The sequence below is a fragment of the Hesperophylax consimilis genome, chromosome 4 (genome assembly GCF_061612785.1).
Source record: "Hesperophylax consimilis isolate HC1 chromosome 4, BYU_Hcon_1.0, whole genome shotgun sequence".
Lineage (NCBI taxonomy): Eukaryota > Metazoa > Arthropoda > Insecta > Trichoptera > Limnephilidae > Hesperophylax > Hesperophylax consimilis.
In genome coordinates, this window is record NC_142839.1 from 2,345,305 (window position 1) to 2,357,216 (window position 11,912).

An 11,912-nucleotide genomic window follows, 5' to 3' on the forward strand; every position below is an offset into this window, starting at 1 on the left:
AAGAGTTCTTTTGCCGCCGAGGCAGAGAACGCCAGAACGCCGCGATGTTTGAGGTTACAAACACAGAAAAGTTAATTGAATTGGTTAGGGAAAGGAGTTTGTTATACGATTTAAGTGATGTAAATTATAAAAAACGCGAAAAAAAGTCGAAGCTTGGTTTGAAATTGCTACTAGTAAATTTAAATTTTAAGTAAATTTTATTATTAGTAAATTCGCCTTGTTCTTCTCGCGTTGTGTTGATTAGGTGCACCCAATACTTTCTTTTCTTTTTAGAAGCTGTTAAGCTCCACAAGAGCAATATATTTTCACGGATGATGAACTTTCTAGTGACATGTTGCATATGCAAAGACCCAAACGAAACTAGAACGCGAGAATTTGAACGCCGCTTGTGTGCGTTGGAACTCTTGAGCGGTCAACGGTCACTAGAACGCAGAACTCTGACCGCTCTCTGTGTGCTCACGCCCTTATACATAAATATATTTTTTAATAGCTAGCGCATAACGTTTAGATGGTATCTCATGTTAATATAACATTCTCAATCGAATTATTGTTTTATATGTTGTCAAACGTAATAAGAAACTGAATAGAAAAAAATACTAGTCCACTAGGGCTGCACGGAAAACATCCCATTACATAATGGGAAGAGCAATTATATATAAGAACTGTAAATTTCTAAAAGTAGTAATAAGTAATTGTAGTAAAATACATGCGTCATGGAGAGAATATTATTATCGGTTTCTATTAATAATTTACGTATTAAATGTTTACCAGGAAACAGTTAAATGTTGAGTATTACAATATATTATGCAAAAAGAAGGAGATCAGGAATAAGACAAGAATAGGTGCCAAAAAACCTCAGTAGTCAGAATGGGGATAGCCTTTATGATTGCCGACCTCCGATAGGAGAAAACACTAATACATTGAATAAGAGATTACATATTATAGCAAAGAAAACACTTGGAAAAAACATATTTTTAAACAATTTTGCAAAACAGTTTCGGCTATTTTTATAAAGCAGCCAAAATGCACTTTCGGTATGAGTGACCTATTTGCGACACCCACAGCGAAAAGCTGACGCCATACATTTTACTTCTCACGTGAGCAAGGCTTTAGACACGATAAAAACTGCAACAGGAGAACACCAGTTGTTTCACAGTAATTTTATCAAATGTCTTCTTAAAGTTTAACTGCTAAATGTATACACATAAACGGATATATAATAAACCTTTACACTACAATCTATTTGTACCTAACTGACTACATATATTTTTATCAGAACTGAGCGAGTAAGGAACAAGCTCATAGAATTCTTCCTCGCAAATGGTTTCCTAAATGATTAAATTTAATCATTGTATTAAATATTACGCTTAGCCAAATATCGTCTTAATATAATCTATAACCCTGGCGTCACTTAGAACTCCCAAATGATCTGCTTTGGGGAGAGGCAAGTGTTTGACCGATTTAAATCCGCCAGTTTTGAGACCCCATTTTCTCCGTTTATTGCCCGACCAGTGCAGGCAGCCCTCCAGGGAGCGGATGTTCACAGTTCCGTCCCCGTCGCCATTGGCCAATGTTGGATATCCATCCAGCCAAGTTCCTGGTTTGTATACCAATCTGCAAACAATTACTTTATTATTACAGGTAAGGAATATTGCTTTAACCCATCGGCATACTAATTTTTATTTGTGACTTCTGTGAATACTTGAGAAGGATTATTACTATGCAGTATTACACCCCGTATTTCCCAAATTAAGCACTTTTTATGCTTTTATATATATTATAATTTTATTGTGAACTATCATCTAAGTATGTGGGAATAGTTTTAGTCTATCTAAGTATGTGGGAATAGGGCAATATGCCGATGCGAAAAAAGTGCAGCCCCCAATCTTGGCGGCAGGTATGCCGATGGGTTAATAACCAAAAACTATGAACAAAACTTTTAATATTTTATTAAGGATAACTTATGGAAGCTTATAAACCTCATTGTAATATTTAATCATTGACGAAGATTAACCACTCTCGGTAAGACCAAAAGACCTGGTTCGTGTCCCAGTTGCGAAGGTTACCTTTTTATTTTCTGTGACTTTCTGCTTCATATTTTCATTGAGAGTTGTTGATATTATCTTCGTCAATGATTTAATATTATATATTTCTTGATTTCTATCAATGATATCTTGGTACTACCAATTTAATGGTTTGGTTAGATCCACTAAATCTCTCGTTTATTGTTTTGTATGAAAGCTATTAACGATTGCTTTTTAAATATGTATCTCGTATTTGTAAACTGTGAATTTATAAGTAAATTATTTATTCAATTCAAATATTATTACAAATTATAGTTGCAATTAAAACTTACTTTTCAACAGTGGGCACATCAGTTCCATACAGACAGTGAAGATCTACACCGGGAGGTGAGAAGTCCATAGTGTATTCAATAGTATCTTTACGCATTTCCCAACCAGTTGAATATTCAATATCGCTAAAAAATAAATAACATACATAAATATTTACCTCAAATAAAAACAATGTTTCCTACAAAAAAGTAAATAATCTTGTCAGCAGTTTATATGATGAACAACGAACCTGAAAAACTTTTCCAAGTCTTTTATTGTGTAATTTTGTTTGTCTGTTTGAACAAGAACTTCTGATTCCTTCCAGAAGAGAGGTGAAGGAAGTAACCATGATAGGGAAGGTGACGTTATCTGTTGTTCTTTCAAAATGCTTTCGCGGAGTACAAAAGATCCCAAATCATCTCCTGAAATCAAATCATTGACATTATGAACTTCATTTCTGCGAATCAAATACTAACAATTACTAATTAATAAAATGCTATTTATGAATTGACACATTTCATTGATTACAAAAAATATAAATACTGTATTTGTTAAAATCGGGTGACTTTGATCAATTTTCAACTTTGGAACTAAATAACTTTTTTATAAAATCATTTTGTGTTGGAAAATTTTATGTTATATTTTATTCCTTATGTTTTAAGTATCGAAATATATTTTAGAAATTGTATCTGTTTGGGGAATCAAAAAAATAGTTAGACACTGATGATATACTTTACACTATAAGTGACACAAATCTATTAAAATATTTGAAGAATTTATAAAACTTATTTACATTTTTCTCTCTTCGAAAATATAAAAAAAAAAAAAACAAAACACAGCTTCACAATAAATTCAACCATCAATATGTTTGAATATAACTTAGAAACCAACTATTTCGACACTTATTTTCAAAGTATCATCGTATCACATTGCCAGAAAAAAAATCAGTAAAAAGAATCATGCAAATATAAAGGGCCTTTTCAAGACCCGCATTAATAAATCGCTTCCTACAGCCCCTATCTTAACCAGCCTCACAATGCTCCCCAACCGAGTGGAGACATAGCTTAACATAAAAGAAATAAATAAAATAATATATTCATGATGATCAAAGTCGCCCCTCCACGATTCAAAAGTTGCTCCATATTACGGTTATTATGTTTTTATTGATAATGCTGGAGTGCCTTTGTGCTAGCTAGCCAATAGTATTTCACCATTTGTAGAAAGAATTAAAAAATAATAATTTGTGTGATGATTTATTACTGATTACGTTTGGCAATAACATGTTTAAAAATGAAAACATTGATAAGAACATCATTAGAGCCATTGGCTTGTGTAACGCTAATGATAAAACTTAGCACTGGTCGTGGTTTGCATGGTTGCATTTTCATGGTTGGATGTGGAATGTAATAAATATAATGAATTATTCATGTACCCACTGTTATTATTTACGTAGATTCAAATAACTTTTCCTGAACATTATAAACATATTATTTAAGTGAAACAACAAAAAATAACACATGTATTAAGCGCCCTGTCAGTTATTTGATTTATGTCGCAGTCGGGGAAAGAGCAGCAAATACTCATGTTGATAAAATTTGTATGACGCAAAAAGCTATTACGAAACTCGTACTAGAAAACCGCACAAAGAATGGTACAGAAAAAGGTTTTAATACATTCGACTGTGGTTCGGTAAAATCCTTCTAGCCACAAAATGCTTTTTTTAAATTTACCTAATGTTAATAGGGATGCGAGTTGCCTCAAAACTGTCACCGATTCATTGTTACGCGGATGACAGTACAGTTCATGATAGCTTTTTGTTTGACAAGCCCCCAAAGGGCACACAAACTCCAACGGCTCGGAGGGCTTTGAAGCTGAGAATGGACGGTTATCCCGAGAGAATTTCCTCCTGGGGTAAAAATAATCTCGTAGAATTTAATGTTTCAAAGACCCAATCCTGTCTGATTACGTCTAAAAGGGATCCAAATGATAATCTAGTCTCCTTCAACGGAAGCAATCTTCCGAACAGGCCTTCCATTGATATGCTTGGTGTAACTATAAGTGACCAGCTCAGGTACGGGGGCTCCATCGAAGCCAGAGTAAAGTTGGCCTCTCAGAAGCTGGGCGTACTGTACAGGGCCCGCAGATACTTTAATAGTACACAACTGCTGACCCTGTACAAATCGCAAGTGTGCCCTACTGTCGAATTTGGCAGCCATCTCTGGTCCGGAGCCCCTAAATACCTGAAAAAAACCCTTGACTCTGTGCAAAAACGGGCGGTCCGTTTGATAGATTCCCGAATCTTAACAAACGGACTGCAATCTTTAGAGCACAGGCGTCAGGTAGGTATGCTGTCCTTGTTCTATCGGTATTACAATGGAAGATGCTCTGAGGAACTAGCGTCATTGATCCCTTCGGCACCGGTGCGTAGTCGGGATACACCCAAACGCGTGCCCAACATTTGTACACGGTTGACATTTGTCACATGAGAACGGGTCGCTTCTACGATTCGTTCTGAAGTTCAACAGCTCGGCTGTGGAACGAACTGCCGGCCTCTGTGTTTCCTCCCTCCTACAACATGGGACTCTTCAAGACCCATGTTCACTCCTTCCTCTCCACCAAAATACCCTCCACACAGCATCCCCAAAGATGACATAGGCCCTGAGGGAAATTATTTTCTTCAGGGCCTCCTGTATGGAGTTAATATAAAAATTAAAAAAAACAAACAAACAAAATTGACCAGTCATTGAAAGGGTGAATCCCACGTCACCTCCCCGCTCCCCGCAATATGGTTTGTTCCCCTCATCCTTATCTTCCTGTCTACTGTTTCTCATGTCTATGGTTTTACCAAAACACATTCGATATATTTAATGGATGTTCTCATGACAAATACATACACAAACAAACACTCCCTCCCAAAGTCAACATAGATCAACCAATGAGGTTTATATTAGCGTAACAATGTAAATAAAAATAGTACCGAGTGAATTTGAATACAATAAAAAAAATTGTTTGTTAACCTTAGAACAGGTCAAGTTCGACCTACTTAGGTGAACACCGAACTAATTAATTAGAACGAATTTATTGCGGGTCGATCCGTAAATAAATGAACGATTCATATCACCTTTGACGAGTCATGTTTGGCCTAGTAAGGTGAACATCATATTAATAAAATAGAATGAATTGTGTGTTAATCTGTAAATAAAGAATAATATAATTTACTTACCGATTGCAAATACTTTAATGGCCTTGACTGCTCCCCCCCAGGGGGCGGCGAGGGTGACCATTCTCTCTACGTAAGTGTCCTTCCACTTCTTGGATTGTTTCTGAAGGAAGTAAAGTGCCATGGGTCCGCCCATGCTGTGCGTAATCAGGGTCACCTTGCTCTGATTGTTTATGGAGAATGTTTCTTCAATTAGACTTTTCAGTTTGACAAAGAACTCGGCATTTTCATCTGTAATTTTTTAATGAAACAATTTCATAACTACAAATGAACTATGAATTGATTATATGAAATTCTTCAAATGATTTTTTTTAAATTCTGATTAATTATTTTGAAAAACAATTGTTTCCGACTTTTTTTGTTGGAGTAGAAGACTTTTTAGCAATTTTTATTATTTAATATTTACATTAACTCCACAAAGGAGGCCAAGGGAAATAATTTCTCTCAGGTTCTATGTCATTTTTGGGGATGTTGTGTGGAGGGTCTTTTTGAGGATAGAAAGATAAGTCAACATTATGAATAAATTATTTTGTTTGTCGTTTTGAACTTCTATGAGGTTAGAGTTACTTGAAGTCACATCAGGTAAAACAAAATTTAACAGTTTAAATAAGAAATCTAAAAACTGAATAATCAAGAAATAAGAACATACTTGGAGCTTTTCGGAAGTCATATGGAGCGCCTCTAATGGACACGTTTCGAACATATCCAATGCCAACCAGAGCATTAGCTATATCCTTGAAGTATGCTCCAGCAGACGCGTGCGAAGGATCCAGCCATTCTACTGGTTCCGGGTCCCCCCAGCCAGGAACCCTGGTTGTGACTCCCTCAGGGTTTCCTGTCATCCTTGTACTATTGTTATAATGGAGCTTCATGTTGTCAATCCAGCAATCAATCACCAAAGGAACGAGCAACTCTTTATTCAGCCAAATTGTGAAAAAATCTGACGATGTTTTCTCACACAAGTAATGCACAACACTTGACTTATTCAAGGTGGCTTCCAACTGACTCCCGCCATCTCCAGGAACTGAAAATTAATTCAAATTTTAGGTTATTAGCGTATTGCATTAACAACTTGCTTTACACATTATTATTATGAAGAACGTTTTAATAAGATTAAAAAAAACATGTAAACATACTTAATATTACTGGAGATTTTGCTTTGACTAACTCATAATATAGAATAGAAAACAGGAAAACTAGGTAACTTTTAGCTGTCAACTTCATATTTTAAGAGCACTTTTCTAATCACTATTAATTAATTTCCAATAACGTGTCACATAAAATTGGTTAAATGAATACTTTTGAGCTGTGATACAATAATTTAATGATTCGCAATCAACAAAAAAACTTGATAACTAAGCAGTAAGCTGTCATGCGTCAAAACAATCAGATGTTCATACTAGAGGTGGACATTTTTAATCGATCTTCTGACAAATCGACTCTCAGTTAGATTGAACAATTTTTTTTTTTATTAAAGAAATTAGATTAGTAAATATAAAATAGTATTTACATGTGGTTTTATGAGATTTGAATACTGCTCTTCCATGGAAGTCTTTGGAAGCTTGTGGTTGGAAGGGGAATAGACTGTACAGGTACAGTGCGTTTGTGTAATTAATGTTATAAGTTCGTAATACAATAACTATGAATCTTTTTTTTCCGACTTTATGTCCGGGTTAAATCTTACCCACAGGAAAAACTAAACCCTTCCATACACTTTTCCACAAATGATCATCTACTAAATCCACATTATGCAAGTGCATTATATACGCATAATAAATACAAAATAATAAAAAACAACACGTCAAATCACCAGAGATCAAATGGGAAAATAATTCACCGACTCCGGATATTTTCACATCAGAGGATTCGGCTCGGTAGAACTTCTAATTGGACCTATAAATCCTTCTTCTTCTTCTTTCGTTTGGTGCCTATAAATTCTACTGATCCCTCAATATAAATATTTAAAAAAAATCTTTCGTAATCCTACATGTATTTAAAATGACTGATTTTTGCATTTTTATGTATAAATTCTTTGACAGATCTAATACGCCTAAAGTTTGAATGAGAGAGGTATAATGCCCGTAGCCGAAATAACAAATATTATATATATAGTCTGAGAATGCCAAATTCTTTTAATTTCATTTTCTAAATCTGTGTAATAATAATTAATCATCAATAAATTTATTTTCAAATGCTGCATTATTATTATTATTTTCAAAGAAACGCTTACGTGATAAATTCATTGAATTAAAATAATCATTTACAGATTTATTTAACAGATTTTTATAAAACTACATTGTGTCTTCCAAGATGTGTTAAATTAATCAAAGTTTATTTCAGCCAACTGTTTTGACTGAGATAATAGAATAAGTTTTTTCAAAATTATTTTAGAATGTAGTTTAATTTGATATTCTAATGCGAGAAACAGGAGAAAAATTGTAAAAACGAATTATAAAGAGAAAGATCGATATTGTAAACAACACTATCTCGAAAGATACAGTAAAACCTCGGATGACGTAGTAGATAATAGTAATAATAATTTAGCAGAAAATATTATTATGTTCCGCTAAATACAATAGGTACATGGTCATCGGAATCTTCATCATAATATTATAATGAAAGATAAGAATTCGAAAATAATATTATTATGGACATCCCATTTTTTCTAAAATAAGATTAAAAATAAAATAATCTCGTATAAATATTGAGTCATCTTGTCTATACCTACCTATACATCATAAAATAAGAGCCAATCGTCTTCATCATAAATAAAAATATTCAAGTGATTACTAAAGTTCCTCAATTTTTAAAAGAGTTTTGAATTAAATTATGGCTTTTCGATACAGCAGTCGAAACTTTTTTTTATTTAATTTGTATCAATTTATGTTTCTCATAAAATATTCACCATATATTACACTAAACACTTAGGTATAACTTCACCATTCACTATTGTAAACACTTTTTATACAAACCGCTTAAACAAAATGTAATCTTATTTTTGTTTTATATGCCCGTAGTTTGTTTATTTCTAGGTAAAATAATATAATAACTTATAATATCGAAGAAAGCAAACACTTTGTGGCTTGACATTATACAAAATGAAAAAAAATTTTTGTTTTAAAATTTTTTTAAAACAATTTTTTTTTCATTTTGTATAATAACTTATATATATTACCCACGCACAGGCTGCGCCTTAGTGGGTTCCAATAGTGGGATTTAATATTGTATGTAATTAATGTAAAAATCTGGAAATAATAAAGGAAAAAAAACACTCACGGTGAGTAGTTGATATACATAACATTACAATTGTAAAATGTTATTATTTACGATTGGGCAAAAGGATGTATTGTAACGTCAATAGGCCTCTTGCATCCCATTTTTTTATTTTATTTTCCGGTTTAGGCAAATATTCTAAGACATTCTGTATTTTTTTTTTTTTTTTAATCGTATTTTTGAAACCATGGCGATTTTTTGAAAATTTTAATCCGAAAAATCGGACCATTTTTTCATAAACCGGAAAGACGGAACATAATTTATGGGTGCGAAAACAAAATAATTACATAGCCCAAAAACATTTAAAAAAAAAACGACGCATTTCACACGAATGGCAGAGGAGAATAACGAGGCATACCAAAAATATTACATCTCATAAATATTTTTTTCCTTGAACCTTCTTATTGATCATTAATCCTTATTAATTTATTTAAAGTTTTATTCCAGCAGTACTGGGAGGATATTGCAATCTCAGTCTGCCATATTAAATGAGATGACATATAATATAAATATACTTATACACAATATTATAGGATTGATGAATATATACGATTATAATGTTCAGTCACTTAATCCAAATATTTTACAATAAAACCTAATGTACATAAAATTAAATGAATTAAAGGGGAAGGTTTATCAACAATATGAAATATATAAACAAGTATAAAGAAGGTTCTCATAAAATATATTTAGTTGGTCGAAGTACCTATATATTCTATATGTACCAAGGTTGGTTTTTGTTTTTGCAATGAGACTATTTTTAACAGCTGCACATTCTAGTTATATAACATATAACTTGATATTGTACCTCTTGTTTGATACTATCCAAATGTTGCGATTTAAATTATTCTTGTACTCATAAACTCATAATAATATATTATTAAATTTGATTTTGTTAAAATCAGGACCATCACCATTATACTTCTAAGACAGCCGCCACGGAAGGATAATCTGTACGATTTTCACATCATAACATCTGTCACTTCTGAATAATATCTGTCATGTCAAAACGAAGTACTTCCAATTCTAACGCTGCGTTTTGTTACTGTTTTGTTATTTAATTAAACATGGATTCGTGTAGTAACCGTAGGATCCGAGATCGTAAAAATAATTATAAATATTGTATGGTTCCTTTGTGCCCAAATACTTCGGCGACTACTAAGGAAAAAAGATTTTTCGTTGTACCGCGAATTTCAGCAATTAGAAAACAATGGTGTATTGCAATTCATAGGTCCAGTCAATTGGGTGAACTGTCAAATAAAACCGTACGATATGTCTGTGAAGATCATTTTAATGTAAGTATATTTTTTACAATATTATTGTTTGAACACAATATTTAAAAAATACATATTTTTCTTTGTTGCATGCTTCACGAATAGTTTGCTGTGCAGTACAGTAGGTTGAGTAGGTGGGTCTATTACCTAGTGACAACAAGCCTACACACATTACAATATTGTTACACTTTTGCAGGCTATTCTCAAATGAAGATACTTATTATATTTGCATTGTTAAGTTTGTATTGAATAAATACAATGTCTCTTGATAAGTTGTATTTTTATTTTCAGTTAAGCGTGGATGCTCGGAAATGGCCCCAACATCTAAGTAAAAGGGTGCTTTTAAAAAAAGGAACCATTCCTCATAAATTTGAATGTCAAATTGGAGCTGATGGGCGAGATCTACTCAATGTGGTGGATCAGCATCCAAGCTCATCTAAAGGCGGTGAAGTGTTTGTTGCAAGTCTCGAGCCAATGTCTCCTTGCCTGTCTGATGTGGATGAGTCTGTGCCACAACAGATCATCAATCAACCTCAAGACTACGTTGAACTGGAAGTGTCGTTTCCTCTCGAGAAGCCTCAATGCTCTGGACTCCAAATACTTCAACAACATGTGGATGGACCACAAGATACATCAAGCTCCGAAGAAAACTTTCACATGTTGATAGTTGAGAACGCAACTGATTCGAAAGCCATTCAATGCAATTTGAAAAAGAAATTCAAAAGTAAATTGACAAATACAGGAAAAGAACACAGTAGGGGTCCAATCGAGTGTTTAACTACTCGTGACGTAAGTACTTCTCCTGTGAAGCATAATAAAAATACCAAGAATGTACAACTAAAGCATGTCACTCTTCAGCCAGACAGTTCTGCCTCGGAATCGGCATCTGGTTCAGAATACTCCCAACAAGCTACGTCAGATTCGTACGTTGATAGTAGTTCAAATAGTGATTTCAAAAGTCTGTCATTGAAATTAACTCTGCAGCATATTGAAAACAAACCAAAGCTGTATTTAGGAATCCTTAAAGATTTTTATTGGATTGTTAAAACCCTAGCACTCCTTGAAAATATAAACATTTTAAATGTTTTAATCGTTTTAAAAAAAATTAAATTAAACTCTAGTTTCAGCATTTTAGGTGATGAATTTGGCCTTTCTGAGGCTCAAGCTTCAAGAATCTTTAAGCAAAGTTTACCGAAGTTATCTCGTCATCTTGCAGAACTGGTATTTTGGCCTAAGTCAGAAGCAATAGAAGCCTTACTACCAATTCCATTCAGAGCAAGATACAAACATGTCGTATCAATCATAGACTGTTTTGAAATTCAGATAGAGAAGCCATCAAATCCACTGCAGCAGGCACTAACTTGGTCAGAATATAAAAAATGCAATACACTCAAGTACCTAATATCAATCACTCCTGATGGCTTTATTAACTTCATTTCAAAGGGCTTTGGTGGACGTACTACAGATATGATGATTGTGGAAAAGTGCGGCTTCTTGGACAACTTGTCTGAAGGCATGTCGGTAATGGCAGATAGAGGTTTTAAGCAACTAGCTACTATTTTAGAAGGCAAACATTGTCAACTTGTGCGTCCACCAAGTGTTGTTACAGGTGTAAATAGCACTAAAAGAGAGGTGAAGTTATCCAAGCAAATAGCAGCCCTGCGTATACACGTTGAACGTGTAATAAGCCGGCTCAGAGAGTATAATATTCTAAAGCCACATTCTTGTATAGACTTGCATTTGACTCAACAAGTTGACCATATTGTTATGATTGCATGTGGACTCATAAATCTACAAAAACCAATAATTTGA

The 11,912-nt window shown here is 33.6% G+C and overlaps 2 protein-coding genes across 2 annotated transcripts; one reads left to right on the forward strand and one right to left on the reverse strand.

The window, feature by feature from the left end:
* Positions 1 to 4: 4 nt before the first annotated feature.
* LOC149424026 (lysosomal phospholipase A and acyltransferase-like) lies at positions 5 to 6,938 on the reverse strand. The gene is made up of 6 exons (XM_089631130.1): positions 6,690 to 6,938; positions 6,203 to 6,577; positions 5,557 to 5,784; positions 2,584 to 2,755; positions 2,357 to 2,479; positions 5 to 1,614 (listed from the first exon to the last, which is right to left on the reverse strand). The coding sequence occupies exons 1-6, from the start codon at positions 6,775 to 6,777 to the stop codon at positions 1,368 to 1,370; spliced, it is 1,233 nt and encodes a 410-aa protein (XP_089487256.1). The 5' UTR covers positions 6,778 to 6,938; the 3' UTR covers positions 5 to 1,367.
* A 3,636-nt stretch (positions 6,939 to 10,574) lies between these two features.
* LOC149424027 (uncharacterized) lies at positions 10,575 to 11,912 on the forward strand. Its single transcript, XM_089631024.1, has 2 exons — positions 10,575 to 10,824; positions 11,317 to 11,912. The coding sequence occupies exons 1-2, from the start codon at positions 10,575 to 10,577 to the stop codon at positions 11,910 to 11,912; spliced, it is 846 nt and encodes a 281-aa protein (XP_089487150.1).

Coding starts and splice junctions, on each gene's coding strand:
- LOC149424026 (XM_089631130.1), bottom strand. CDS start 6,777: ATGAAGTTGACAGCTAAAAGTTACCTAGTTTTCCTGTTTTCTATTCTA. Junction 2,756..5,556: donor CATTAAAGTATTTGCAATCG/GTAAGTAAATTA, acceptor ATTTGATTTCAG/GAGATGATTTGGGATCTTTT. Junction 1,615..2,356: donor GATGTGCCCACTGTTGAAAA/GTAAGTTTTAAT, acceptor AATTGTTTGCAG/ATTGGTATACAAACCAGGAA.
- LOC149424027 (XM_089631024.1), top strand. CDS start 10,575: ATGTCTCCTTGCCTGTCTGATGTGGATGAGTCTGTGCCACAACAGATC. Junction 10,825..11,316: donor TTTGAAAAAGAAATTCAAAA/GTAAATTGACAA, acceptor GTCATCTTGCAG/AACTGGTATTTTGGCCTAAG.